Source organism: Aythya ferina (assembly GCF_964211825.1).
Source record: "Aythya ferina genome assembly, chromosome: 30".
NCBI classification, from domain to species: Eukaryota; Metazoa; Chordata; class Aves; order Anseriformes; family Anatidae; genus Aythya; species Aythya ferina.
The window spans coordinates 1,520,485-1,548,115 of NC_140327.1; the positions used below are offsets into that span (position 1 = coordinate 1,520,485).

General features: G+C 60.3%; 2 protein-coding genes across 9 annotated transcripts; one reads left to right on the forward strand and one right to left on the reverse strand.

The window, feature by feature from the left end:
- Positions 1–1,007: 1,007 nt before the first annotated feature.
- On the reverse strand, positions 1,008–3,638 carry LOC311425325 (class I histocompatibility antigen, F10 alpha chain-like). Of its 8 annotated transcripts, XM_084501126.1 has the most exons (7): positions 3,078–3,638; positions 2,189–2,422; positions 1,985–2,068; positions 1,800–1,901; positions 1,623–1,655; positions 1,417–1,449; positions 1,008–1,212 (listed from the first exon to the last, which is right to left on the reverse strand). In XM_084501126.1, the coding sequence occupies exons 1-7, from the start codon at positions 3,628–3,630 to the stop codon at positions 1,193–1,195; spliced, it is 1,059 nt and encodes a 352-aa protein (XP_084357252.1). In that variant the 5' UTR covers positions 3,631–3,638; the 3' UTR covers positions 1,008–1,192. The 8 variants fall into 8 exon arrangements, with proteins under 8 accessions (XP_084357252.1, XP_084357247.1, XP_084357249.1 ...); XM_084501121.1 differs by having other exon boundaries at positions 1,985–2,422; XM_084501123.1 differs by lacking the exon at positions 1,417–1,449 and having other exon boundaries at positions 1,985–2,422.
- A 3,344-nt stretch (positions 3,639–6,982) lies between these two features.
- On the forward strand, positions 6,983–27,216 carry LOC311425280 (complement C4-like). Its single transcript, XM_084500964.1, has 41 exons — positions 6,983–7,084; positions 7,535–7,724; positions 8,001–8,187; positions 8,748–8,818; positions 9,039–9,127; positions 9,750–9,832; positions 9,942–10,038; positions 10,556–10,664; positions 10,832–10,955; positions 11,149–11,261; positions 11,586–11,756; positions 12,117–12,302; positions 12,954–13,136; positions 13,521–13,676; positions 14,387–14,513; positions 14,978–15,049; positions 15,547–15,741; positions 15,877–15,988; positions 16,075–16,145; positions 16,497–16,636; positions 17,037–17,237; positions 17,582–17,633; positions 17,726–17,815; positions 18,550–18,747; positions 19,075–19,150; positions 19,226–19,382; positions 19,793–19,909; positions 20,335–20,500; positions 20,716–20,882; positions 21,386–21,556; positions 21,905–21,964; positions 22,043–22,136; positions 22,239–22,443; positions 23,511–23,601; positions 24,140–24,214; positions 24,468–24,570; positions 24,645–24,734; positions 25,146–25,235; positions 25,522–25,605; positions 26,215–26,347; positions 26,899–27,216. Exons 1-41 carry the CDS (start codon positions 7,005–7,007, stop codon positions 27,038–27,040), a joined length of 5,118 nt encoding a protein of 1,705 aa, XP_084357090.1. The 5' UTR covers positions 6,983–7,004; the 3' UTR covers positions 27,041–27,216.
- The last annotated feature ends 415 nt before the right edge of the window (positions 27,217–27,631 follow it).

The following is a 27,631-nucleotide window of genomic DNA, read 5'->3' on the forward strand; positions in this document are numbered from 1 at the left end:
CTGGGGTCAAGAGTCTCTGTGTGTCTGTGCGCGTGTGTGTGTCTGTCCATGTGTCTGTCCGTGGGACCTGTGCTCAGCTTGGCTGCTGGCTGACCCTCAGAAAGTGGCAGCTGCTAACCTCAGCCTGAGCAGAAGTGCCAGGTCCCTGGGCACCCGGCTGGGCTCCAAATTCTAGGCAGGATGGCACTGGGTGTTCCTGCCTGTCCTGCTGTGTACTGGTTCCAGTGACCAGGCAGGAGGGTTCTGGGCTGCAGCAGCTGGAGGAGATAGCCAGGCTCCTACCATCCCTTAACTCACCACAACCCAGCCCAGCCTGTGGTGTTCAGCAAGCAACTGATGTGGGTTGGAGAGGTAGAATAGCGTGTAAAGAACAGTAAAATTCAAGCATCTTTGGCAATTTTTATTGCTGAACTTCCATGTAAGATTTCATGACTTCAAACCATTAAAAGCACAATTTGATGGTAATTGTTGATTCGTTGTCACAGGACGATGAGGTTTCCAGGTCAGTGTCAAGGCAAGCTCCTATGCTGTGACATTAGAAAAGCAGCCCCACTGGGGTGTGATTGCTGTGGAGCTGTGCCTGGAGCTGGGCCTGCTCAGCCTGGAGCAGAGGAGGCTCAAGGGAGTCCAGAGGAGCTGTGGAGTATCCAACATTGGAGATAGTGAGAAGTGCACTGGACTTGTCTAGGGCAACAGGCTTTCAGTGGTGATGAAGAGTGGTTTCGGGCAAGGGTACCTCAAGAGGTCCCACCCAACCCCAGCCCCTCTGCGATTCTTGTGACAAGTCCTGACAAACAATAAATTCACCCAGACAGAAGAGGCCCCTCCTGTACTGATGTGTAGACCCACTGTGCTGAGCTCTTTCTGCATGCAGCTCCCAGCCTCCAGCGATGCCTCCCCAACTTCCCCATGCAGCTTCTCTGGGCAACCATGACACACCAGACCAGGATAGGAGCACCTTGCACACCCACTCCCACCCGCCACTCCAGGTCAGACACCAGGCACACTTTGTGGCAAATCAGCAAATCATTGGCAGTTTATTTTCTTTGAAGGCGTGCAGATTCAATTATGCTGTGGCAATGCCCTTCAGTAGCAGATAAGAGATGTGAGAGGTTGGGGGGAACAGGGACATCTAGCTGCAGCACAATGTACACATGGGGCTTTTTGGTCCTCACGGGCTGAAGCAGAGCGGTTAGACACTGAGGTTGCTCCCTGCAGGGACAAAAAGAGGCAGCATCATATGGGGCCAATGTCCGTGTCCCAAACCTACTGCTCCAGGAGTCTTCCCAGGAATCCAAGCAGTGGTTGGGCAAAGCAGCACCCTGCATACGGGTGGGAACCACAAAGGGACATGACAAGCCGGGACCCCAAAACCTCCCTGGGTCTCCTGACTTAACCCCCAGCCTCATTCTGTACCTGTGGTTGAGCAGCTGGATCCCCCTTCGCTGCCTACAACAGAGAAGCAGCCGTGAGCCCCAGCCTAGTAGCTGGCACAGGAAGGGCAGCAGCACCAGAAGTGGAACACAGCACTGCTGTGCTGGGAGCCCCAAGAGAAACCAAGAGCCCTAGAACTGCCCCAGTGATGGGCAGATGCTGGGGACATCGCTGCCTCCGTCACTCACCTGGTGCCACGTTGTAGCCCTTCCCCTTCTTCCCTGCAGACAGAACAAAGCATCAGCACCAGCCACATGTCACGGCCAGGCTGGGGGCCTCCCAAAGGTGTCCCAGCTCCTCATACAGCCCCTCCAGACCCTGCCTTCCTCCCGCACCCCTCTGCCTCACCCGCCCAGGCACATTACCCTGCTTCCTCTTCCAGACAGCAAATCCAGCCAGGGCAGTGATGACAGCCACGACAATGACAGCCACCCCCGCAATGATGGGGATCAGGTTGGACTGTGGCTCTGGGGGAAATTAGGGTCCTCAGCAGGGGAAGGGGGAGCCCCTAAACATCCCAGTCCCACGCATCCCATGCTGCTGGGCTCACCCGGTGAGAAGGGGCCATAAGTGCGGCAGGACAAGGTCAGGATCTTGTTGGCCTCCATCCCGGACACTTGGACCTTGGGGTGCTCTGGGGAGGGGGTGGCAGCAGGGGCCAGGCTGAGCTCCCTGCACTGGCCCTGCTCCTTCTTACAGCCTGGTGCTGCATACCCCCTCCCCTGTGTGTCCTTCCCAGAGGTATTTAAAATGCTCAGTATCTCAATGCAGGTTTTGTCCATGCGGCACTTCATCTGCTCAGCTTTAGACCCATACTCCTCGCAGTTGGTCTTGGTGATTTGATCTTCAGCATATGCCTCAGTGTACGTCTGCTTGTCCTCGTCTGAAGTGAGGCTGTCCTTCCCATCAGAGCTGTACCACTCAAGCACCCTGATGCTGCCGTTCTTGAAGAGGTCACAGCCATACATGCACTGCACTGTGTGAGACCCTGAAACACAACGAGGGACGGGGGGGAGGGGCAGCCACAGTCCTGGCCTTTTAATGAGGTGCAGACCCCACTGGCAGCGCATGCAGGTGCCACACACTGCCCTGTCCCAGGGTGCTGCATCCCTGAAAGACTGGGCTGGGGACCAGCACCACAGTACCTTGGGGCAGCAAGGGCCTTGTATGGGGTTGTCAGTGCTGTGAGGTGACCAGGAGCTGAGATGGGGTGGGGGAATTCCTCAGGGTTTGGGGTGGGGGCCTGAAGCACCATTGGAAAAGCAAGGGGTTGGGAAAATGGGGGCAGGAGCCCCTCTAGGGGTCCTGACTGCTGTGGGGATGGTGAAGGGGTGGGTTTGGGTGGCCTGGAGCCCCCCAGCTCCGGGACAGTGGGTTCTGAGTAGCATGAAGGTGGCAAGGGGCTGGGTTCTGTCTGGAAGCACCCCTCTGGGTGTGGCACAAGGCACCAGGAGCATCGTGGGGCTGGGATGGGGCACCTGGGAGCCCCGTGACAGTAGCACCACACAGGGACCAAACAGCACGGCCAGGGCTGGGGCAGTAGCGTAGGGGCAGGGCCCCCTCGGTGGGGCTGGGGACACCCCCACCCCTCCCACAGCACCCGCTCCCACAGCCTGCAGAGCTGTGGCCCAGCCTGCTCTCACCACTGCTCTTGCTGTAGTGCTCACACAGCGTCTCCAGGCCCCCGCGGATAATCTGCTCTTTCTCCTGTGAGATCTCAGTCTGCCTGTCCAAGTACTGCTGATCCGTATTGGCCGCAACGGAGCTCGCCCGGCGCTTCTTCCTCTGGGTCTTGCTGTCGTACTTCAAGAGCTTGCAGTTCATGTACTCACTAATGTTGATCTGCCCTAGCCCCTGGCTCGGGTCCGACACTACCTTGTGGAAATAGCGCAGGGACCGGGGCTCTGCGTCATCTGAGGCGGCAAAGGGACAGACCAAAGGAGAGCCCGAGCAGTGGAAGAGGCTCGGGATGGGAACGGTGCTCTGGGAGAGGCACACTTCCCAGTTGGTGAGGCCGGCCTGGCGCTGCTCCCGCTTCTGCTCCCCCCCACACTGACACTTACAGTCCCACTCTGGTTTCTGCTTGCACTCACACTCCCACTCCCACTCACCGCTCGCTGCTCCACCCAGGGCCCCCGTCCGTCTCGGTGCCATGGCTCTGCTGGGCTCCGAGCTTCCGGCGGAGCTCGAAGCCATCCCACGGCTCCGCCCCTGCCCCACGACGCGATTGGCGGCTCCCTAGCGCGTCTACCAATGAGTAACCGTGATTCTCGTGATGTCACCAGGCGCCGGTAGATCGCAGGTTGCCAGAAGCGAAAGTGAAAGCAATGCGGGCGGTGCAGCGACCGGGCTTCCGGCTTAACTAACGGGTTAACCAGATTCCCCGGTGTACTGCTGAGCTCTTTACTGTGTAAGGGAGCGCCATATACCGGATTTCCTTGAGACTCTTCCTTTCTCACTTCTACTCTTGCTTCACCCATCTCCGGCTGTGCCCCTCGTGGACCTAGGGGACCATGGATCAGGGCTCCACACTCACTTCATACAGTATCTTGCCTGACCCCCAAGGCAATGCTTCCTATTTCTTACCTTGGTCTGTGCAGTTACTGGATCAGTTCTCGAAGCCAGAGTGCCTGCCTTGCTTTCTGCCCTAACTCTTCATCCATCCTGTCTTCTTAACCAGACTCCGTTCTTCGTCAGCTCTCTGCAGAACCACTGTCACCAAGGCACAGGCTGAAAGCAGCGGGGCATGCCTTCCAGCTGCACTGGTAATGGGGCTACCCAGAAGGCAACTGGATTCCAGGTGAGCCCCGAATTTGTGAGAAACAATCTGCAGCCAATAACACAGGCTCAGGCGAGGATCTCACTGAAGCAGCATTTTTGCAATTGCAATGTTGGGCATGCTTCAAGTATATCATAACCTTATATTCCCTATTAGCTGACACTTGATTCCTCCCCCGCTTTCTCATTGGCTGAGTGCTACAGGTTCACAAACTACTCGACACTTATTACTATTACTTATTACTCGACTATTATTACTATACCATGTAGGTACAATTTTATTTGACCAACCATTACCATGACAACCATACCCCCCACTGTTAAGCCTGAACAATCACTTTTGAATATGCAAGGTTAGTGGAACTCTCTACTGCAAAGACACTACTTTAATTCTCACAGCAACCAGCGATTAGGACCTGAGGAGATAGCTTGAAGCTGCAACCGGGATGGTTCAGGCTTGATATCACAAAAAGGTTCTTCACTGACAGGGTGGTCAGGCACTGGAACAAGCTCCACAGGGGATATATCACAGCATCATGCCTGATGGGGTTCAAGCAGTTGGCTAACTCTCTCATACACAGGGTCTGATTTTTTGGGTTTTCCTTTGAGAACCCAGGATTTGGACCCAGTGATCCTTGTGGCTCCCATCCAACCCCAGCCCCTCTGTGATTCTCTTTCTCCTCACCAGTCCTGGCAAACAATGAATTCACGCAGACAGAACAGGCCCCTCATGTACTGACACATAGGCTCAAATTAGGCCTGTCAGGAGGGGAAGCGGGAGCCCCCCAGCATCCCAGCCCCATGCACCCCATGCTGCTGGGCTCAAACCAGGACCCCCAGCAGCAGCAGCCCCAGTCCCATTGCCCCATCCTGTGGGCACCATGGAAACTTCGTCCCCCAATGGCAGCTGGAACCTCGCCTGATGTCACCGGTTGCCATCCCAAGGAGAGACGTGGTCCCAAGGGTTGCGTGACGCAGAAGTGCTGCGGGCGGCAGGGGGTGGGGGATGGGGATGCCCCTCCGCCCCCCCAAAAAAGGACCCTGCACCCTCCTGGGTTAATTTACTGACAGTTCCCATTATGATATTCTTATCTTTGTTTTTCAGCCAAATGTTTTTAACAAGTTCCACATTCAGGGGAGTATGTTGGGTTTTACCTTACAAAATGGTTGTTCTGATTAAATCGTTCCTTAATGAGTCTTCCCTTTGATATCTGTAAGGTCTGGATCATCTTGGCCTGGATCACTTCATCAAAGTGCACATTTTACATCCTTTCACATAAAAAAGAGTTAACAAAAACAGTTAATTAGTAATTGTCCCCAGGAACGGGGGCAGCTGGCATCGGGCAGGACCCAGCTGGGGGCCATTACTGTGAGAAAGATGTCAAATAATTTTCTTCAGACAGGGTCTTCTGTGAAGCTATTTTATTTGTGATTGCAATGGCGGGTGTCCTGTCAATCAGGAGTGCATTTTAGTAAACAAATCCTACCACTGATGGACCACCAGGAGTGGAAATACAGCGTGCCTGGTGCCACTCGCTTGCACGTGAGACTTGTGTCCACCCAGGTCCAGCGCTGTAGCTTCTGGAGTGGTTTGGCAGGCAAAGCACACACGTCATATACTGGCTTGGATAGAAGTGATGCGCACAGAGATTTGGTATAAATACAATGAAGAAAAAGAAAAAGGAAAAAAAAAAAAAAAAAAAAAAGCATAAAGCCTGCAATTAGAATGGAAGATGATAGCAGTAAAATGCATCGTCCCCTGCTCCATAGTCTCGTGGTCTGTCAGCCAGGACCATAGCTAGAACCGGTAGCCAACAGGTCTTTGAGTGTTCTCCTTACACTATTTGCTGAAAGGTATGCATATGTCACCGAATAACATGTACTACATAGTCAGTCCTATTCTGATTCAGCAACACCCAGGACAAAAAGCAATACTAATCCAGCTAATTCCCACCAAGTGGTCCCTTCATCAAAGCCATGTCTCTCTAATTAGAGACAAGGATGTCATGGGGAGGACAGTGTCAAATGCTTTACACAAGTCCAGGTAGATGACATCAGTTGCTCTTCCCTTATCCACCAACACTGTAACCCCATTGTAGAAGGCCACCAGATTTGTCAGGCACAATCTGTCCCTACTGAAGCCATGTTGGCTGTCACCAATCACCTCTGTGACCTCCATCAGCCTTGGCTAATTTCCAGGAGAATCTGCTCCACTGTTTGTCTGGGCACAAAGATGAGACTGACTGGTCTGTAGTTCCCTGGGTCTTCCTTTTTAAAAATGGGGGTTATGTTTCCTGTCTCCCAGTCAGTGGAAATTTCATTGGGCTGCCACAGCATCTCAATTATAATGGACAGTGGCTTAGCAGATATATTCAACAGTTTCTTCAAGACCCACAGATCTATCTCATCAGGTCCCATGGCCTTGTGCACCTTTAGTTTCTTTAGATGGTCTAGAACATGAGCTTCTCCCCATTGCACCTCAGAGACCCCACGAGACACCCATTTCCCCCGTGCCCATAGATTTCTCATTTTCCCCCTGCCTCCTGGGGTCCCATACCCTCCACAGCCCCGTAGCCCCCCTCCTCCCCACCACTGCCCCGTAGACCCTCATATCCCATTTCCCCACAGCACCCTCCCCTCCTGTTTCCCCTCATCCACGTGGATCCTTGATCAGGGTCGATGCCCTTGGGGCCTGTGGGCGAACCTAGACACCCGCCCACCCCAGTTAATGATTGACCCTCACTCCAGTGTCCTTGTGTCCCTGGCCCTGGCAGCCTCACAACATCAGCGCCATGGGGTCTTGCTGGGCCTTTGGCCTCCTCCTCCTCCTCTTCTTCCTGCCACTGATGGGGGGAAATGCCCAGGACCCTGAGTATGGGGCTATGAGGCACCTATGGGACTGGGAGGGTGGGCTATGGGGTTGGGGGTGACCATGGGGCATCTGCGGGGCTGGTGGGGACTATGAAGGCCCTACAAGGTCTGTGAGAGACTATGGGGCAGCTAAGGGGCTGGGGAGACTGTGAGACTGGTAGCAACGATGGGGCAGCTAAGGGGTTGGGGTGCTATGTAGCCCTGTAGGAACGGGGGGGGGGGGGGGGGGGGATTACTGTGCACCAGTGTGACTGGAGGGGTTGCGTTTACAGGTCTGGGGCTGTATGGGGTTCCAATGGGATCTGGGAGGGGTTATGGACCCCTATGGGGACTGTGGCATCAGGGTGCTTATGGGGTCTATGAGGGACTGTGGGACACCTGTGGGACAGGGGAGGCTAAGAAGCAGCTCTGGGGCTGGTGGCAGCCATGGGTCAGGCAATGGCTCCCCCAGGCTCGTGCTGGTGGCTCCTCGGCGTGCGGCTCTCGGGACACCCCTGGGACTGCTGGTAGCAGCTGTGGGGCCGGTGACTGGGACAGTGACAGCGTGGCCTGAAGGCAGCCGTGGGGCAGGGCCCTGTGCACCCCCGACCGCCTTCTCCCTTACATCTCACAATGACTTCAACCAGCTCCTGCACATTGAGGTACAGGGACATGGGGGCACTGGGGGCATGGGGGCACTGGGGGACATCCTTGTGGAGCACAAGGGCTCTGGGACATTCTCCATTTCCGTCTATGTCCCCATGTCCCCCCCATGCTCCCCTATGTCTCCTGTGTCCCCAGTGTCCCCCACATTCCTCCCTATCTTTCATGTCCCCCCATATCCCTCCATATCCCCCCTGCCATGTCCCCATTCCCCCCCTGTCCCCATGTTCCCTGCATCCCTCCATGTCTCCCCAATGTCCCCATGTCCTCTGCAGGTCACCCCGGCTCAGGCTGAGCGCTGTGGGGTGCTGCGGGCGGCCAGGGGCCGGGTGTTGCTCCTGGAGGCCCGGAGTGCCCAGTTGCCCCCCCCTGGCACCCGGCTGGTGCGGGTGGCCCTGGGGGGGTCCCGAGGCCACCTCATCATCCAGACTGACAAACCCCTCTATGCCCCCCGCCAGACAGGTGAGTCCCTACACTCCAGATCCATCCCAGATCTACCACCCCCCCCCCCATCCATCCCAATGTCCCCCATGCAGCCAAAGCCAAAAAAAAATCCCCCAAATCCTTTCCAAATCCCCTAAATTTGTTCAGAATGCTCCCAACCCCCCAAATCTATCCCAAATCCACCCAATTTCCCCTTAAATCAACCCTTATCCCCCAAATCCACCCCTAATCTTCCTGATTCACCCAAATCAGCTCAAAACCTCCCAACCCCTCCAATTCATCCCAAATCCTCCCATTTTCATCCCATACACCCCTAATCCACCCAAATATCCCCAGATGCCCTCATTCATTCCCCATACAGCTCTCTGCATGTCTATATATCCCTTCTTGCACCACATACCCCTCCCTGACCTTCCCATATTCTATATTCTTCTACAACCCCCTGTACCTTTTATAGCTCCACGTGCCCCTACATATCGTTCTGCACCCCCATAGATATTTCTGCACCCCCTGCAGCCCATAGAGCTTCCTACAACCCCATAAACCCTGCATGTTCCCATATGGCCCTATGTCCGCAGTGCGCTTCCGTGTCTTCTCCATGGACCCTGAGCTGCAGCCAAATCCCGAACCCATCCTGGTCACCATCACGGTATGGGCCCTATGGGACTGTCGCTGTGGGGTGGCCCTATGGGGCTGGGACAGCCTATAGAGCTGGGGCTGTTGTGCTAGGGTAGCCCTATATGGGTTATGGTTGTGGAGCAACCCTATGAGGCTAGGGTGGCCCTATAAGGCTGGGGCTATGGGACAGCCCTAGAGGGCTGGGTTTTTGGGGCTGAGTGTGGGCCCTATACTCACTCTGTTCTCCCCAGAACCCTCTGGGGGCACGAGTGCGGGAGGGACAGCGGGTGCCCCTGGACACGGTGCTGAGCGACCAGTTGGTGCTGCCTGACATTGCCCTGTGAGTGGGGTGGGGGGGACTATGGGGCTGGAGGGGTTATGGGGCAGTAGGGGGACATGGGATGGTAGTGGGCTGTGGGGTGGTATGGGGGGATATGGGGCTGTGGGGCTATAGGGGGCTAAGGAGGGCTGTAGAGGTTTGTGGAGTGTTATGGGGGCTGTATTTTGGGGGTACTGGCGAGGCTTAGTTGTGCACAGTGGGGTGTCATGGGGCTACAAGGGGTTAGGGGTTATGGGGTCTGTAGAAAGGCTATAGGTGGCTGGGGGTTATGGAGGCTGTAGGGAACTAGGAGCCATGGGGTTTAGAGGGGAATATGGGGGGCTACAGGCAGAGCTAAAGGGGGCTGCAGGCGAGCTGGAGGGGTGTGGGAACTATGGGGCTATTGGTGTACTATAGGGGCCATAAAGGGCTTATAGGGGACCACTGAGGCCATAAGGGCCATAAAGGGGCTATTGGAGACTATAGGGGTGATACTGGGGCCATGGGGGACAATAGAGGTTATAGGGGGGCTATGGGGTCTATTGGGGACCATAAGGGCTATAGGGGGCTAAAGCAGCTATAGGAGGCTATGAGGGGGGCTATAGGGGACCATAGGGGCTACAGGTGCCCCAATGTCCCCCAGGCCAGGGACGTGGCACGTGCGGGCCCAGCTGGCGGCCAGCCCGGACACCAATGGCTCAGCTGCCTTTGAGGTGCGCAAGTACGGTGAGTGGGGGTTCAGGGGGGAGGGAATGGACCCCTGGCTGGGGACCGGTGCCAGCTCAGGGCTGACCCTAATGTCTGCATCCTCCCAAAACCCTGCTGCTACCCCCAGCCCTGCCCGGCTTCGAGGTACGGATCCGCCCCGAACCACGCTTCGTGGTGCTGAGCAAGCCTGAGCTGGCCCCGCTGCGCGTCCACCTCCACGTCCAGTATGAACACAACCCCCCCGAGACTCCCCAAAACCCCCCTTAAAGATACCCATGGGCTTCCCAATCCCCCCCCCCAAATCCCCAACTCCCCCATCCTCATGGTATCCCCCATGATATCCCCAATCCCCCCCATCTGCCCCACCCCAAATCCCCTCTGTGACTCCCAACAGCCCCCATGACCCCTCAAAGTCCCTCTAGGACCCCCCCAAAGCCCTTCTGGACCCCCTCCAGCCCCTCCATCTCTCTCACCCCTCCCCCCCTCCCAGTACCCCAACCCCTTCCCATGAACCACCCACCCCAGGACTCCTTTTGGGCCTCCTCAGCCCCCCAAACCCTCCAAGGGACCCCACATCCCTCCTGATCCCCCCCCAGCTGCCTCCCCTACCCTTTTGGGCCTCCCCTAACCCCAACCGCCCCCTGACCCTGGATGACCTTTGCAGTCCTCCCCAACCCCCCTCCCCCGACCCTATTAACCTTTGGGGACCCCCTGGCCCCGCTGACCTCTGCGGACCCCCAGGTTCCCCGATGGGGCACCTGTGGGGGGCCACGCGCAGCTGCGCGTGGGGCTCCTCAACGCTGGGGGCCGAGGGGGACAATTCCTACGGGGACTGGAGCAGCAGAGCCGGGTGAGCATCACCCCAGGACCCCCGGGGGAAGACCCCAAATCCCCCCCACCCCTCCCATCCTTGGGACCCCCTAAACGCGGGCGCGCCTCAATTCCCCATTCATTCCCTGGCCCCGCCCCTCGCTGCCGGCCCCGCCCACCGTTCCTGGCCCCGCCCACTGTTGCTAGGTGACCGAAGGCCACGCCTCCCTGGACGTGTCCCTGCTGGCCGTGGCCCGTGCCCTTGGCGTGGCGCTGCCCGACCTGCAGGGGGCGCGCCTGCGCCTGGCGGTCGCCGTGGTGGAGGCGCAAGGTAGGGGTGGGGTTAGGGGCGGGGCTAGGGAGGAGGCGGGGCTTTGTGTGGGCGGGGGGCGTGGCTATGAAACTGTGGGGGTGTGGCCAGGGTGGTGGGGGCGTGGCTGGGGTGGGCCACAAGGGGCCGTGTCCCTGCGGGGCCACGGGTTCGAGTCCCCCCCCGGGGCTGACCCCAGCGACACCGGGTGCAGGCGGGGAGCTGGTGGAGCAGGAGGCGACGGTGGCCCTGGTGGCCTCGCCCTGGGCCCTGGATCTGGCTGAAACGCCCCGGTTCTTCGTGCCGGGGGCCCCCTTCACCCTCCTGGTGAGCTCGTGGGAAATGTGCGAGCCCTCGCGCATGCTTGTGCAAAGCCGTGCGAGCCCTTGTGCTTGGCGGTGCGTGCTTGTGGGAGCTGGTGCGTGCTTGTGCACAGCTCTGCAAGCCCCCGTAGGTTGGTGGTGCATCCTTGTGCAGGATTGTGCATGGCCATGCAAGCCCTTCTGGGTGGTGGTGCATGCTTGTGCATGCTTGTGCGAGGCCGTGCAAGGCCTGGGGAACACTCGTGCATGCTTGTGCAAGGGGGTGCACAGTTGTGCACACTTGTGCAAGGCTTTGTGCACATCCTGGTGTGAGCACTGCTCCCCACAGGGCCGGGTGCTGCATGCTGGGGGGGAGCCAGCCCCTGGCATCGGGGTGCGGGTGACAGTGGGGGTGACAGGGGCCACCTCCCCACCCCCCATCGAGTTTCGGGCTGATACCACCGGCGCCATCGTCATCCCCATCAACGTCCCCAGCGGAGCCACGGCCCTCGACCTCAGTGTGAGTGGGGACACGGGGACAAGGGGACATGGGGGTACATGGGGGGACATGGGGATATGGGGAGACATGCAGAAATGGGGGGACATTGGGACGTGGGAATACGGGGACATGGGGACATGGGGGGACATTGGGACATGGGGACATGGGTAAATAGGGGTATAGGGACATAGGAGCATGGATGTATGAGGGCATGGGGGGACACAGGGGACATGGGGACATGAGAATATAGGGATAAGGGGACAGGGGGACACAGAGGCCACAGGGACACGGGGGGACACGGGGAGCATGGGGTGCTGTGGGGGGCTGAAGGAGAAGGAAGGGGACCTGGCTGCCATGAGTGCTCTGGGTCCCCCCCCCCAGGTTGAAGCAGGGCAGGCAGATGGCCCCCCAGCCCAGGCGCAGATGACGGTGGCCCCAGTGGAAGCGGTTTCGGGGCGCTTCCTGCTGCTGGGGGGGCCGGGGGGACCCCTGCAACCTGGGGAGGTGCTGAGGCTGCAGCTGCGTGACCTGGGCCCCCCTCCGGCCCCCCGCCTCTTCCATGTGCTGGTGAGCCCCACACCCACACGACCCCTTGGCATCCACCCCCCCACTCAATGGGGACCCCCTGGGACCTCCCCAGGGACCTCTGCAAGCCCCCGGAGCCATGAGTGGGTGTGGGTGCATGATATGTACTGCGTGTGCATGTTGCAGGGTGCATGCACGCGTGTCACGCATGCATGTCTTGCGTTGGGTTGCATGGTGCACGATGAACACTGTGTCACATGCGTGGTGCACGTCCCATGTGCAGATCTCGTGCAAATGGCATGCATTGCATGCTATGCGTGCATGTTGTCACATGTGCATGGCGTGCAGTGCATGTTATGCGTGCATGCTGCCATGAGTACATGTTGTGGGTTGCATGCTGCACGTTGCATGTGGTGTTGCGTGCATGTTGCATGTCCCACGTGCATGCTGTGCGTTGCATGTTGTGTGCACATGCTGTCAAGCATGCATCTGTGTTGCACGTGTGTGTGTGTTGCAGTGTGTTGTGAGTGCATGTTGCACACACCATCCTGCACGTGCATATCACGCACTGCATGCTGCATGTGCAACATTTACATGCCACATGTTGCACGGGTGCCCCTTGCACCACCCCCGGGGGGCTCCCCGCTGACCACCCCCTGTCCCTTCTCCCCCTGTCCCCGTGTCCCCACGCAGGCAGTGGCACGGGGGCGGCTGGTGGCAGCCCAGGCGGTGCAGCGGGGGACGGTGACGGAGGTGACGCTGCCAGTGACACCCGCCATGGTCCCGCGGCTCCGCGTCGTCGCCTTCTTCCAGGCTGGGGGGCAGCTGGTGGCAGGCAGCTGGGGGGCACCCGTGGTGGATTCCTGTGGCGACCAGGTGCTACTGGGGGCACTGGGATGTACTGGGAGTGGGGGGGGACTCGGAGCTGCTAGGGGTGCTGGGATGTACTGCGGGGAAGGGGCTAGGAGCTGCTGGGAGCACTGGGATGTACTAGGGGGAGGGACTAGGAGCTGCTGGGGGCACTGGGGCATACTGGGAGCACAGGGGGGGCAGCAGGGGGATCAGGAGCTGCTGGGGCAGTGGGAGCACTGGGGCTACTGGGAACAGCTGGGAGCACTGGGAGCACTGATAACAGTTGCAGTGCACTAAGAGCACTGGGGCAATGGGCACACACTGGGGGTTGGGGGGGGGGGGCACTGGAAGCACTGGGAGCTGCCAATGCCCATACTGGTTCACACTGGAGTGGTGGGGCTGTGGCAGGTGCGGGTAGTGGTGCCCTCGCCAGGGCCCGACCTGCGTCCCCAGGCCTCCCTGACGGTGACGGTGACCACGGGGACCCCGACCACCGTGGCCCTGGGGGCCATCGACACGGCCGTGCTGGCGCTGGAGCCGCGGCACCGCCTTGGCCCCACCAAGGTGACACCCCGAATCCCGCACCTTGCACCCCCAAAACCTGGGGACCCGCCTCCCCCTGCAAACCCAGCACCCCAAAGCCCCAAGTCCTGGTGACCCCCAACCCCCTATACCCTTGTCCCTAAACCTGACACCCCCAAACCTCACAGCCCCCCAGCCCTGGGGACCCCAAAACTCACTGTCCTAAAACCTGAATCCCAGCACCCCAATGCTTAAAAAAAACAGCCCCCCCAACCCAGGGTCCCCAAAACCAAGCGCCCGCCAAAAACACGGCACCCTAAAACCCCAAAGCAGTGAGGACACCAAACCCAGACCTCCCCCAAACCCCCCAAACCATGCACCTTGAAATCCAACACCCCAAAACCTCACACCCTTAAACCCCCCAAACCCAGGACTTCCAAATCCCTAAACCCTGGGAACCCCAAACCCAGCTCCCTAAAACCCCCAAACCTGGCACCCCAAACCCTCAGTAACACCAAAGCCCACCACCCCCCAAACCTGATGGTGATGCCCCAAATCCCTCTGCACCCCAAAACCCAGAACCCCAAGTCCCAGGGACCCTCAAAACTCCTCAGTCCCCTCTAAATCCCATGGACCCTCCTAGGATCCCCTAAACCCCTGGGACGCTTTGGTGATACCCTGTGGAAATGGGGCCCTGGGAATATGTTGGGGACATGTTGGGGACATGGGGTGATTCCACCCATGCCTTTCAGGTGAAGGCAGTTTTGGGTAGCAGCGATTTGGGGTGCAACCCTGGGGGGGGCCCCAATGTTGCTGGGATCTTCAGGGCTGCGGGACTTGTGCTGGGGATGGGGGGAGCTACCCCTCCCCTGGGGCCAGGTGAGTAGGGACGAGGACATGGGGGACATCGGAGGGTGCAGGGGACATAGGGGGACATGGGACATGGATGGGTTTGGGGGTACATGGAGGGGCACGGGGGGCATGAAGGACATGGGACAATGTGGGGGACGTGAGGGATATGGGAGGATATGGGGGACATTGGGGGACATGGGACATGGCAGGGACATGAGGATATAGGGGACATGGGGGTATGGGGGGGATATGGGGACATTGGGACAAAGGCATCATGGAGGACATGGCGTTATAGGAGCATGGAATGGGGAGGGACATGACACGGGGGACATGGGGACATTGTGACATGAAGACATGGGGGACACAGGGCTATATGGGGGGGGAACGTGGTGACATTGGGACATGGGGATAGGGGAGATGTGGGGACATAAGGAGTCATGGGGACCTGGGGGGCATGAGGAGATGGTGGCATTGGATGTCCCCCTCCCTAGGTCCTGGCTGTCCCCCGTCTCCTCCCCGCCAGCGGCGCTCGCTGGAGCTGCTGCAGCTGCTGGAGGAGAAGGGTGAGTGCTCAATGTCACCTTGTCCCTGTGTCACTGTGTCCCTGTGTCCCCCCACTGCCCTCCAGTCCCAGCCCCTCGCCCTGTCCCCCTCAGTGGTGGCTTTCAGCAGTGGTCTTGGCCCCATCCCTGTTCCCAGGTCCCCATCCCCATCCTTGTCCCCATCCCCATCCTTGTCCCCACATGCCATGGCCGTGGTGTCACCTGTGTCCCCATGTGTCTCTGTGGCATCACCCACATCCCCACACATCCCTGAAGTGTCACTTGTGTCCCCGTATGTCTCCCTCGGTCATATTCATGGTGTTACCCACATGTCCCCATGCACTCTCATGTGTCCCCGTGGTGTCACAGATGTCCCCACATGTCCCCACTACATGTGGCATTGCCCATGTGTCCCAAAGGCTATGACCCCCATCCCCATGTGTCCCTGTGGTGTCACCCTGACCTGTCCCCATGTCCCCTTGTGTGTGTGTGTCCCCTGCACCAACACGTTCCCGCAGCGGGGCAGTGGCGGGGTGACCCAGCGACATGGCGCTGCTGCCGGGACGGGGCGACGGCGCTGCCAGTGCGGGCGACGTGTGACCAGCGGGGACAGCGGGTGACAACGGCCGGGGGGTGTCGTGACGCCTTCCTGCACTGCTGTGCCCTGGCCCGTGACTTGCGCCGGCGGGGACAGCCTGGGGGGTTGGCACGAGGTGAGCAGGGGTGGTGGTGCGTGGGGACATCCCAGATTTGGGGTCCCCGTGGGTGGCAGGATGTGGGGACATCCTGGATGTGGGGACACTGTGGGTGGCAGTGCTTGAGGGCATGGGTTTCCCTGGGTCCTGCAGTGCTGGAGGCGGCGCTGGAGCAGCAGCTGCTGGACGACGAGGAGGTGCCGACCCGGAGCTTCTTCCCCGAGAGCTGGCTGTGGCGCAGGGTCCCTGTCGATGGCTCCGTTCGGTGCGACTGCAGGGTCACCCCATGTCCCCTCAGCCCCATGTCCCTGTGTCCCCGTGTCCCTGTGTCCCACATCTCTGTGTCCCCAGGATGTCAGTGCTGCTCCCAGACTCCATCACCACCTGGGAGATTCAGGCTGTTGCCATCATCCCCGGCGTGGGTGAGTGTCACCACCTGCCTTGGTGGCCCCATGTGGTGGCTTCCCCCATGGTGACTTGTCCTGTCCATGTCCCCACACCCCATGGTATCCCCGTGTCACCCTTTCCTGCTGCCCCCGTCGCTCCACAGTGACATGGCCACCCCATGTCATGCCATCATCCCTTGTTCCCCATGGTGTCCCCATGTCTCTACGGTGTCCCCATGTCTCCCATGTCCCCCCATGTTACCCATGTCCCCCCATATCACCCCCACGTCCCCATGCTGTCTCCATCTCCCCCATGTCTCCATGCCCCCCATGTCCCCCGTGTCCACATGTGTGTCTCCCTGCCCCGTGGTGATGGGGCACTTGCAGGGCTGTGCGTGGCTGTGCCCCAGCGGGTGACGGTGACACAGGACGTGCGCGTGGCCCTGCGGCTGCCCCCCAGCGCCCGACCCCGTGAGCAGCTGCAGCTCCAGCCCCTCATCCACAGCAGGCTGCCCCGCAGCATCAACGTGAGCTCCCCAAACCCTCTGGACACCCCATAGGCACCCTCTGCCCCACAGAAACTCCTTCCACCCTAGAGGTACCCCTTGTACCATAGATAACCCTGCTGCCCCATAGACAACCTTCTAACCCCATACATACCCACTGTACTGTAGATACCCCTTTCCTTCCAACAGATACCCCAAAGATCACCCCTCTGCCCCATAGATATCCCTCTGTGCTCCCTGGACACCCCCTGCCCTACAGATGTCCCTTCTGCCCTATAGATAAGCCCTGTGACACACAGATACCCCTCGTGCCCCGTGCATCCTTTTGTACCCTTTTGACCCTTAGACACCTGCTGCCCCATAACCACCCTTAGCCCCTACCCATCCGGTGGCGGCGTGGGTGACAGTGATGGTGATGCAGGTGACAGTGACGCTGTCAGTGGCTGAGGGCATATGTGCGGCGCTGGATGGAGCCCCCCAGGACCTGGAATTGCCTCCTGGGGGGGCTATTGCTGTGCCCCTCACCTTGGTGGCCTTGCGCCCTGGGGACGTCCCCATCACTATCACCGCCCGCGGGCCCTGGGGGCTGAGTGACCGTGTCACCCACATCCTCCACGTCGAGGTGAGAATTGGAGGTGTGGCCCCAGGATCTTGTCACCTGGACCCCTTCCTGGTCACCGGCATCTCCTCCTGTGTCCCCTGGACACTGGGGTTCTTTCGGGGCTGGGGGACACCAGGTCCTTGGTGGCCCTGAATACTGGGGTCCCCTTAGGGCTTGGAGACACAGGATTCTTGGTGGCCTTGGGCTCTGGGGTCCCTTGAGGCTCAGGGACACCACGTCCTTGGTGGCCCTGGGCACTGGAGTTCCCTTGGTGCTTGGGGACATAGGGTCACTGGTGACCCTGGACGCCGGGGTCCCTTTGGTGCCTGGGGACACAGGGTCCCTACTGATGCCTGTTCCCGTAGCCTGAGGGTGAGCTGCACCTGGAGGAGACCAGCTACGTCCTGGACACCAACAGTCAGTCTGAGGACCCAAGGGTCCGGCCTGGGGACCCAGGTGACTGTGGGGACACACAGGGTTGCGGACCCCCTGATGCATTGTCCCTACAGACAAGCAGGGCAGGACCCTGGAGCTGCCAGGGGACGTCCCGGCCGAGATTGTCCCCGATGGGGATTTCAGCATGAGCATCCGCGTCACCGGTGTGCAGGGACATTGGGATGGGTGCTGGGGACATGGGGACGGGGGTACAGGGATGGAGTTATGGTGGGGACGTGGCGCTGGGTGGGGACATGGTGGTGGGGATGTGGTGGGCATCTGGTGGTGGGGACATGGGGACAAGTGGGGACATAGGGACGGGGACACCGGGTGGGGACATGGGGACCATGCAGACGTGGAGGTGGGGACATGGCGATGTGGGGATGGTGGGGACATAGGGATGGCTGTTGGGGATATGGGGGTGCAGACATGGTGGGGACATGGGGACAGGGGACAAATAGTGGGGATGGGGGAGGGAGACTTGGGGGTGGGCATTGGAAACATGGTGGGGCCACAGGGGGAGGGACAGAGGTACGTGGTGGTGGGGACAGGAGGGACAAGGCGACATGGGGAACGTAGGGATAGGAAAATGTGAGGACAGGGGTATGTGAGGACAGCGGGACATGGGGATAGGGTGGTGGGGACATTTGGTGTCCAGCCCTGATCGTATCTCTGTCCTTGCCCCTGTGTGTCCCCATATTCATGTGTGTGGCCATGCCCCCATGTGTGTCCCCATGCCCCTGTGTGTGTCCCTGTGCATGTCCCACGGGTGTCTGTGTCCCTTCATTCCCCCATGCCCACGTGCACATCCCCATGTCCCTGTGCATGTCCCCACGCACGTCCCCATGTCCCCCGTGCACGTCCCCATGCCTGTCACCGTGTCCCCTGCCCTGCACAGGCCGGGTACCGGGCTGGGCACTGCAGGGGGCTCTGGGGGTGAAGGGGACCCTGCTGCGGGCCCCCCGGGGCTGTGGGGAGCAGTCGCTGATGGTGCTGGCCCCTGCTGCTGCCACTCTGCGCTACCTGGACGAGAGTGAGGGGTGGGCGCAGCTGCCTGCTGGGCACCGCGAACGTGGCCTCAGCACCCTACAACGGGGTGAGCGGGGCATGGAGGCACTGAGGGGTTACAGTGCCCTTTGAGGGGGTTGCAATGCTCTGTGAGGGGGGCTGCAATGCGCTACGGGGTGTGCAATGCTCTATAGGGTATGTAATTAGGTGTGCAATGCTATAGGGTGGGTGTAATGCCTTATGGGGTATGCAATGCCCTGCAGGGTGTGCAGTGCTATGTGGGGGACGCGGTGGGGTTTGCAATGCTCTGTGGGGTTGCAGCAGCGTGTGCAATGCTCTGGGAGGGTGCAGTGCCCTACAAGGGAGGGTGGAAGTGGTGACTTCCATGTCCCTAATGTCCCCCATGTCCCCACAGGCTTCGAGCGGGTGCAGAGCTTCCGCAAGAGCGACGGCTCCTACGGGGCCTGGCTGCACCGGGGCAGCAGCACCTGGTGAGGAGGGACGCGGGGACTTGGGGACATGTTGGAGGGGGACACGGGGACACGGTGGCGGCTGTCCTGGTGCAGGCTGACGGCGCTGGTGCTGCGCGTGATGGCCCTGTCCCGTCCCTACCTGCCGGTGGATGCCGATGGCCCCAGCGAGTCCCTGCGGTGGCTGCTGGGACAGCAGCGGCCGGACGGTGCCTTCGTGGAGCACGAGCCCGTGATACACCGCGAGATGCAGGTGGGTGGCCACCGGCTGTCTCGTGTCCCCGTGCCATGTCCCTGGGTGACATCTTCCTGCTGGGACAACGCTCCTCTGTGATGTCCCCACGTGAGGGTCCTGCGCGATGTCCCCTTGCAATGTGCCTGTGCAAAGAGCCCGTGCAAGGCACTGTGCAGGGTTCCTGTGTCACTGCCCTATGCCATGTCCTCATGCCATGCCGTGTCCCCATGCAATGTCCCCGTGCAGTGTCCCTGTGCAATGTCCCCCCCATGCAATGTCCTCATGCAGCGTCTTTATGCAGTGTCCCTCTGCAATCCCCAAGCAAAGTCCCCACGCCATGTCCCCGTACAATGTCTCTGTGCACCCTCCCGCTGCAACCCCCCATGAGACCCTGTGTCACCCCCACCTGGCTGTCCCTGTGTCCCCAGGGCGGTGTTGGAGACCCAGGCCCGGAGGCCACTGTGTCCCTGACGGCCTTCGTGGTGGTGGCCCTGCACAGCACCCGCGTGCTCCTGCCCCCGGACAGCCCCGACCAGCAACTTCTGGTGTGTCCCCATCCCCTCCCCATGTCCCCATGTCCCCTCCTTGTGTCTTCAATGTCCCCATGTCCCCTCCCTGTGTCCTCAATGCCCCCGTGTCCCCTTCTGGTCCTATGGGCATCTTTGTGCATCCCTCATGTGTCCCCTGTGGTGTCCCCCTGTCTGTCCTTGCATGGTGTCCTCACTCTCCCATGTCCCCAAGTCCCAGTCCTGGGTGCCATCGCCTATCCTCACACCCCTGTCATATCCCCCATGTCTCTCATGCCCCAATGTCCCCCAAATGTCCCCCATGTCCTCATGCCCCCACATATCTCCAAGTTCCCCATATGTCCCCACGTCCCTCAGTGTCCCCCCATACCCTTTGTGTCCCCAGTGTCCTCCATGTCCCCCCATGTCCCAGTGTCCTCACATCCCATGTCCTGGTGCCGCAGGACAAGGCACTGTCCCAGGCATCCACCTTCCTGCGGGGCCACGTGGAGACGCTGGGGACCTTTGGGACAGCCATCACGGCCTACGCGCTGGCACTGGTGGACACCAGCCCCCCAGGGCCACAACCTGCTATGGAGCGCTTGCGTCGCCTGGCCCGCACAGCCCACGGTGAGCACACGGCAGGGTCCCCATGGGGTCACCCCAATGCCTGAGTCCCTAGAGGTTCGTGGCTTCAGAACAACTTTCTTCCCGTGAGTTGGTGGCACCTGGACACCTGGGTCCCCATGGGTTGGTGGCTCCTGGGTTCCTTCTCCCCATGGGGTGGTGGTTTTGGGTGCCCTGAGGCATTGATGACCCTGCCCATGGGCACTGTCCCTTGGCAGGAGGTCGGGCACAGTTCTGGCCGGCCGGGGGCCCTGCAGCCACCGTGGAGGCAACGGCCTATGGGCTCCTAGCGCTGCTGCAGAGCCGCGATGTTGCTGGAGCCAGCCGGGCAGCCCAGTGGCTCCGTGAGCAGAGCAACTACGGCGGTGGCTTCCATTCCACCCAGGTGCCCGGGCGCTGGGGGCACTGGGACACTGGGGTCCCCTGAGGTGGGGGTATCTTGAGTGTCTGGGTCCCCTGGGACACCTGAGTGCCCTGGGCTGGATGTGACCAGGACACCTGGGTGCTCTGGGGTGAGGGTGACCCAGATACTGGAGTATCCTGGAAACCCAGGATGCCTGGGTCACCTGGGTGGGGGGGTGACATTTGGGTCCCCAGAGGTTGAGGATCTCATGGATAACTGTGTCACTTGTATGACTGGGTCTCCTGAGGTGGGGGTGATGCAAACTGGGTCCCCTGAGGTGGGGGTTTGGGGACTGTTAGCGTTAGGTCAGAGGTTGGACTCGATGATCTTGAGGTCTCTTCCAACCTAGAAATTCTGTGATTCTGTGATTCTGTGAAATATTTCGGTGTCCTGGACATCTGGGTGCCCTGGGACACCGGTGTGCTTTAGGTGGATGGTGACCAGACACCGAGGTCCCTAACCCATCTGGACTCCTGGACCCGCAGGACACGTTGGTGGCGCTGGAGGCACTGGCCCAGATGTGGCTACAATGGGGACGTGGGGCCAGATCTGGGCTCAACCTGGGGCTGTCCTGGCCGGGGGGGATCCGAGGAGGTCCTGGGGGCACCCAAGTGACACTGGAGCCTGGCCTGGAGCCGCTGGAGCAGGAGCTTCGGGTGGGTGTCATGGAGGAACATGGCAGGGAGGTCATGGAACACTGGGAATATGGGGGGACATATGGGGACATGGAAGACATGGGGAGACGTGTGGACATGAGGAACATATGAGGACCTGGTTTGGGGGACATATGGGGTCATGAAGGACATGGGAAGACATGGGGACATGGAGGGGACACATGGGGACATGGAATACATGGGGAGACATGGAGACTTGAGGGACATATGGGAATCAGGTTTGGGGAACATGGTAGGACACCGAGGGGGGGACACAAGTAGACACGGGGCGGTGGCATCCCCTGTTCCTTGCTTTGACCCCATATTCCTCCACACCCCCATGTCCCCCAGGTGCCCTTGGGCAGCCCGGTGACAGTGAAGGTGGAGGGACACGGCGAGGGGACCCTCACGGTGAGTGGCTGGGCCTGGACACCGCCTCCGGTGACTGGCCTGGTCCTGGATACCGCCTACCCTCACCGCTGTCCCCAGGTCCTGCGCCAGTTCCGCCTGATGTCGCCCCCCAACGCCACCTGCCAGGGGCTGGGCCTAGAGGTGACCATCACCGGCCCCATCATCTATCAAGGTGAGGCCACGCCCACACTGGCCCCACCCACCGAGGCCACACCCCCACTAGCCCCTCCCCCTCCCTGCAAGACCTGGCCTTTCAAGTAGCTGCCTCCTGCAGATGAAGAGGACTACGAGGACTATGAGGAGGAGGAGGAGCTTGAGGGGAGGGCGGAGCCTCCAGAAGGGGTGGGGCCTGCAGGAGGGGCGGGGCTTGAAGAGGCCGCCGCCCCCCTGAGCCCCATGGCCTTGTGGGATGCCCGGCAGAGGCAGCGGCGGGATGTGCGTGACCCAGGCCGCGAGGTCGCCTTCCTGGTCTGCTTCTGGTGAGAGGCGGGACTTCCTGTCCCTGGGGCGGGGGGACTTCCTGTGTCAGCGGGGTTTGTGGGCAGGACTTCCTCTTCCACCCTCAGGCCAAGGCTTCCGCTTCCTAATGGCGGGACTTCCTGCTGGGCCGGGTCTGACAGGGTTGGACTTCCTGTGGCTGCAGGAAGTTGGGGGCAAGACTTCCTGCTAGGCCAGGTCTGACAGGGTTGGACTTCCTGTGGCTGCAGGAAGTTGGGGGCAAGACTTCCTGCTAGGCCAAATCTGAGCGGGTTGGACTTCCTGTGGCTGCAGGAAGTTGGGGGCAAGACTTCCTGCTAGGCCTGGTCTGACAGGGTTGGACTTCCTGTGACTAGAGGAAGTTGGGGGCAAGACTTCCTGCTAGGCCAGGTCTGACAGGGTTGGACTTCCTGTGGCTGCAGGAAGTTGGGGGCAAGACTTCCTGCTAGGCCAGATCTGAGAGGGTTGGACTTCCTGTGGCTGCAGGAAGTTGGGGGCAAGACTTCCTGCTAGGCCTGGTCTGACAGGGTTGGACTTCCTGTGACTAGAGGAAGTTGGGGGCAGGACTTCCTGCTAGGCCTGGTCTGACAGGGTTGGACTTCCTGTGGCTGCAGGAAGTTGGGGGCAAGACTTCCTGCTAGGCCAAATCTGAGAGGGTTGGACTTCCTGTGGCTGCAGGAAGTTGGGGGCAGGACTTCCTGCTAGACTAGGTCTGTAAGGGATTGACTTCCTGTTGCCGCCGGAAATTGATGGCGGGACTTCCTGCTAGGCCTGGTCTGTGATGGCTGGACTTCCTGTGGCTGCCTGAAATCAGGGGCATCACAGGGATCTTCTCATTTTGGCCACAGTTATGGGAGGGACTTTCTATTTCCATGTTTCTGTGGGCCCACCAGTAGGGGGCGGTACTTCCTGGTAGTCCTGGCCTATGAGTGGCGTGGGTGGGACTTCCTGCTTGGCCCATGCACAAGGGTGTGACTTCCTGTTTCCCTGGGATTTTGGTGGTCTACTGGGGTGGGACTTCCTGTTCTGCCTCATGGCCCCACCCCTGATGGGCGGGGCTTGGATGTAGGCGGGGCCCAGGTGCAGGGCTGGCAGGAATGGCTGTGGTCGAGGTCTCCCTGCTCAGCGGCTTCCGGCCCCACCGGCCTGACCTGGACAAGGTGGGGGGAACTTTGGTCCCCTTGGTGGTTGCGGGGGGCACGGTGGGGGGCGGTAGCGGGGAATGGGAATTTTGGAGGGGTGTTGGGGTGGGGAGGTGTAGAGGGGTGTAAGGGTGATGGGTGGCGGGGATTTGGGGAGAGTTGGGGCCTGGGGGTGTTGGGATTTGGGGGTGTTGGGGTTTGGGGACATGGGGGTGTTGAGGTTTGGGGGTGTAAGGATGGTGGGGGGTGGTTTGTTGGGGTTTGGTGAGAGTTGGGATTTGGAGGCGTTGCAATTTGGGTCTGTTGGGACTTGAGGGTTTGGGGAGAGTTGGGACTTGGGGTGTTGGAATTTGGGGTTTTGGGGTTTGGGGACATGGTGTTGAGGTTCAAGGGTGTAAGGCTGGTGGGTGGTGGGTTATTGGGGTTTGGGGAGAGTCAGGTCATTGGGCATGCGATGTGGGGGATGTTGGGCCACGGGAGTGCTCGGGGGTTGGGATGTGGGGGCATTGGGGTGGGGGCGTGTTGGGGTGCTGGGGTGCCAGTGTCTTCCCCCTAGCTGCGGGACGTGGTTGATCGCTGGATAAGCCACTACGAGCTCGACGGGGCCCGGCTGGTGCTGTACCTGGATGAGGTGGGGGGCACAGGAGGTTGGAAAGCTCTGGAGGACAATGGGGGGGTGGCTGGGAGGGACTGGGGGCAGTGGGAAAATGAGGATGGGGGAGGGACAGGGTCCCTGTGTCTCCATGTCCCCCTATATCCCCACGTTCCCCTATGCCACCCTATATCCCCAATGTCCCCATGGATCCCCATGTCCCTACCTGTCCCCTTGTTTCCCCACGTCCCCCCTGTACCGTGATTCCTCTCCGTATTCCCCGTGTCCCCAGGTCCCCCCCCAGCGCCAGTGTCTCAGCTTCGGGGCAACACAGGACGTGGCTGTGGGGCAGCTGCAGCCCGCCATGGCGGTCATCTATGACTACTACGAGCCAGGTGGGCGGGGCCTCCGGGGGTGGAGCCCGGGGAGGGGGCGTGTCTGTTCAGACCCCACCTTCTGCCCCACCCAGCTCGGCGCTGCACCGTCTTCTACAGCGCCCCCCGCAGGAGCAGCGCTGTGGCCACCCTCTGCTCCCCGAAAGTCTGCGAATGCGCACAAGGTGGGCCCCACGTCCCCCAGACCCAGGGGACCCCCCACCCAAGGGACCCCCCCACATTCTGGACCTCATCACCACACAGTCCTGGGGACCCCCACACTGGGTCCCCCCTCCACGCACTTCTGTGGGGTTCAAGGGAGCAGCTGGGGTTTGGGGGGGGGGGTAACGGTGGGGTTCAGGAGACACCGGGGCAATGGGGGGGACGTGGGGTCCTGGGACATGGAGGAGCATGGGGACGTGGAGGACATGGAGAGAACTCGAAAGCAGGTATCGTGGTGTGGGGGGAGGAGAGCTAGGATTTGGGGGGTGTCCTGTTGATGTGAGGGAGTCGTGTTGATTTGGGGGGGAACCCTGGTATATGAGGGGGGGTGGATGCTGGGGGCTCCAGGGTTTCACCTAGCCGTATCCCCCAAGGTGGGTGTCCCCGGGCCCAAAGGGGGACGGAGGAGCTGACGGCCGACGATCGCCTTGACTTCGCCTGCTACAGCCCCCGCGTTGACTATGGTGAACCCCCAAAACTGCCTACACCCCCAAAGTGTCTGCACCCCTAACCAGCTGCACCCTGAACTCCACCGTAACCCCCCAAAACCCCTCCTTCAACCCCAGTTTCCACCCTGAACCCCAGTTGTCCCCCCCGACGCCCAAGCTTCTGCTGCACCCCTGTAACGCTTAGCACCCATAACCCTGTTGGGCTGCACCCTTTATGGGGACACGCCCTGGACCCCATAACCCCTGTGGTCTCCACGACTCCCGTGACCCCCATGACCCTCATGGTCTGTCCCTTCCCCAGCAATGGTGGTTCAGGTGCTGACCCAAAATGAGGTCGGAGCTTTTGTGGGGTTCGAGACGGAAATCCAGGAGGTTCTGCTGATGGGTGAGATTGCGCAGACTGGGAGGTACTGGGAGGGGCAGGGGGTGAGATTGGGGGGAACTAGGAGGTGCTTTTTGGGGAGACTGGGAGGGACTGGGAGCACTGGGAAGGAACGAGGGTTGAAACTGGGAGAGACTGAGGGTTGAAACTGGGAGAACTAAGTGTGGTAGAGGTTGGGTGGGTATACTGGGAGGACTGGGAGAGATTGGAGGGTGAGAGTGCAGGCTATTGGGTTACAGTGGGCCAAACTGGGATGGCCCTAGGCTGCATGGTGTGGGGAGCTGGGCCATATTGTGGGAAAATGGGTAGACTGGGGTATAATGGAAGGCACTGGATGTCCACAAGCACAACGTGGAGAAATCTTGAGTCATAATTGAGGGTACTGGGTTACACTGGGCCATGCTGGGGTGGTCAAGGGCTGTAACTGGGTGTGGCAGGGCCATGCTGGGGGTCACTGGGATGTACTGGGCAATATTAGGGTGGCACTGGGCTGTACAGTGAGGACTCTCAGCTGTACTGGAAGAACCTGAGAGTACACTGGGCCATACTGGGAAAACCCGGGCAGAGCAGGCTGCGCGCTGCACTGCAGAGTACTGGTGCATACTGGTGCAGGGCAGGATACAGCGGCGGCCCCTGGGGAACGGCGGCGGATACTGGTGAGGGAGAGCTGCACCCTGCGCCTGCGCTCCCCCAACACCTACCTGGTGATGGGGTTGGACGGGGGGACACGGGACCCCCAAGGACGGTGAGAAGGGGGCTGAGTCCCCCTATATCCCCATAGACCTATGACCCTGTGTCCCCTCATGGCCCCCATATGTCCCTTTGCCCACCCCGCGTACCCACGTCTCCCTGTAGTTTTGTGTGCTGTTGTGTCCTCGTGCCTCAGTGTCCCCATGCCTTCCTGTCCCCCATGTCCTCTCATATCTTTTTGCCCACCCTATGTCCCCCCCATGTCCATGTATGTCCCTGTGTCCCCATGCCTCTGTGTCCCTCTTGTCTCCATGACCCCATGTCCCCATGTCCTCCATGCCCCCATGCCTCATGACCCCAAGCTGTCCCTCCTGTCTCCATGACCCCATGTCCTCGTGACCCCATGTCCCAGCGTCCCCATGACCCCCCACATCCCCACGTGACAACAACCACCATGTCCCTCCATGTCCCTATATCCCTGTACCCCTCCCTGTCCCAATGCCCCCAATGTCTCTTTGCCACCTGTATCCCCCATGTACCAGTGTATCCCCAATGTCCCCATGTCCCGTTGCCTTCCTGTCCCTGACCCCGTGTCCCTGTCCCTAGCCCCCAGTACTTACTGAGCCCCCAGTCATGGGTGGAAGAGGTGCCATCCCCTGCCCGCTGTGGGGCCACGCGGCTGCGGAGACGCTGTGCCCAGCTGCAGGACTTCCGCAACCGCCTTGGCCAGCTGGGCTGCCAGCTGTGAGCCGGGGACACGTGGTCCCGCTGGAGGACACCCATGCTGGGGCCAACTGGGAGCAACTGGGATTTACTGGGAGCAACTGGGACCACACTGGGAACAACTCAGACTGCACTGGGTGCAACTGGGGCCCTATCTGGATCAATTGGGGTCAACTGGAAATAAACAAGTGTCAACTGAGACCGTGCTGAGATCAACTGGAACCATGCTGAGGCCAGCTGGGAGAAACTAGGAACTTCTAGGGCCAACTGGGAGCAATGGGGACCATGCTGGGGGACATGGGAGCTTGTAGGACCATACTGGGGACACTGGGAGCTTCAGGCAGCACACTGAGGGAATCTGGGCCCATGCTGGGGTCAATTATCCCATTTAGTGGATGAGGGAAAGGATGTGGATGTTGTTTACTGGAACTTGTACCTGCAGGGGGCAGCTGGGAGCCACTGGGACAATTAGGATCAATTGGCTATAAACTGGGAGCAAATGAGACCGTGGTGGGGCAAACTGTAAGCGAATGGAACCTGCTGCTGGCATACCGGGCATGCTGGGACCACTATGGCACAAACAGGGAGCATCTGGGACCAAACTGGGGGCAACTAG

Excerpts from the sequence above, each read along its gene's own strand:
- LOC311425325 (XM_084501119.1), bottom strand. The coding sequence starts at position 3,630 with ATGGCTTCGAGCTCCGCCGGAAGCTCGGAGCCCAGCAGAGCCATGGCA. Across the intron at positions 1,902-1,984 it reads TTATGGCCCCTTCTCACCGG|AGCCACAGTCCAACCTGATC; the intron begins GTGAGCCCAGCA and ends AATTTCCCCCAG. Across the intron at positions 1,213-1,416 it reads ATCCAGCTGCTCAACCACAG|GGAGCAACCTCAGTGTCTAA; the intron begins GTACAGAATGAG and ends TTGTCCCTGCAG.
- LOC311425280 (XM_084500964.1), top strand. The coding sequence starts at position 7,005 with ATGGGGTCTTGCTGGGCCTTTGGCCTCCTCCTCCTCCTCTTCTTCCTG. Across the intron at positions 9,833-9,941 it reads CTTTGAGGTGCGCAAGTACG|CCCTGCCCGGCTTCGAGGTA; the intron begins GTGAGTGGGGGT and ends TGCTACCCCCAG. Across the intron at positions 21,557-21,904 it reads CGCTGGAGCAGGAGCTTCGG|GTGCCCTTGGGCAGCCCGGT; the intron begins GTGGGTGTCATG and ends CATGTCCCCCAG.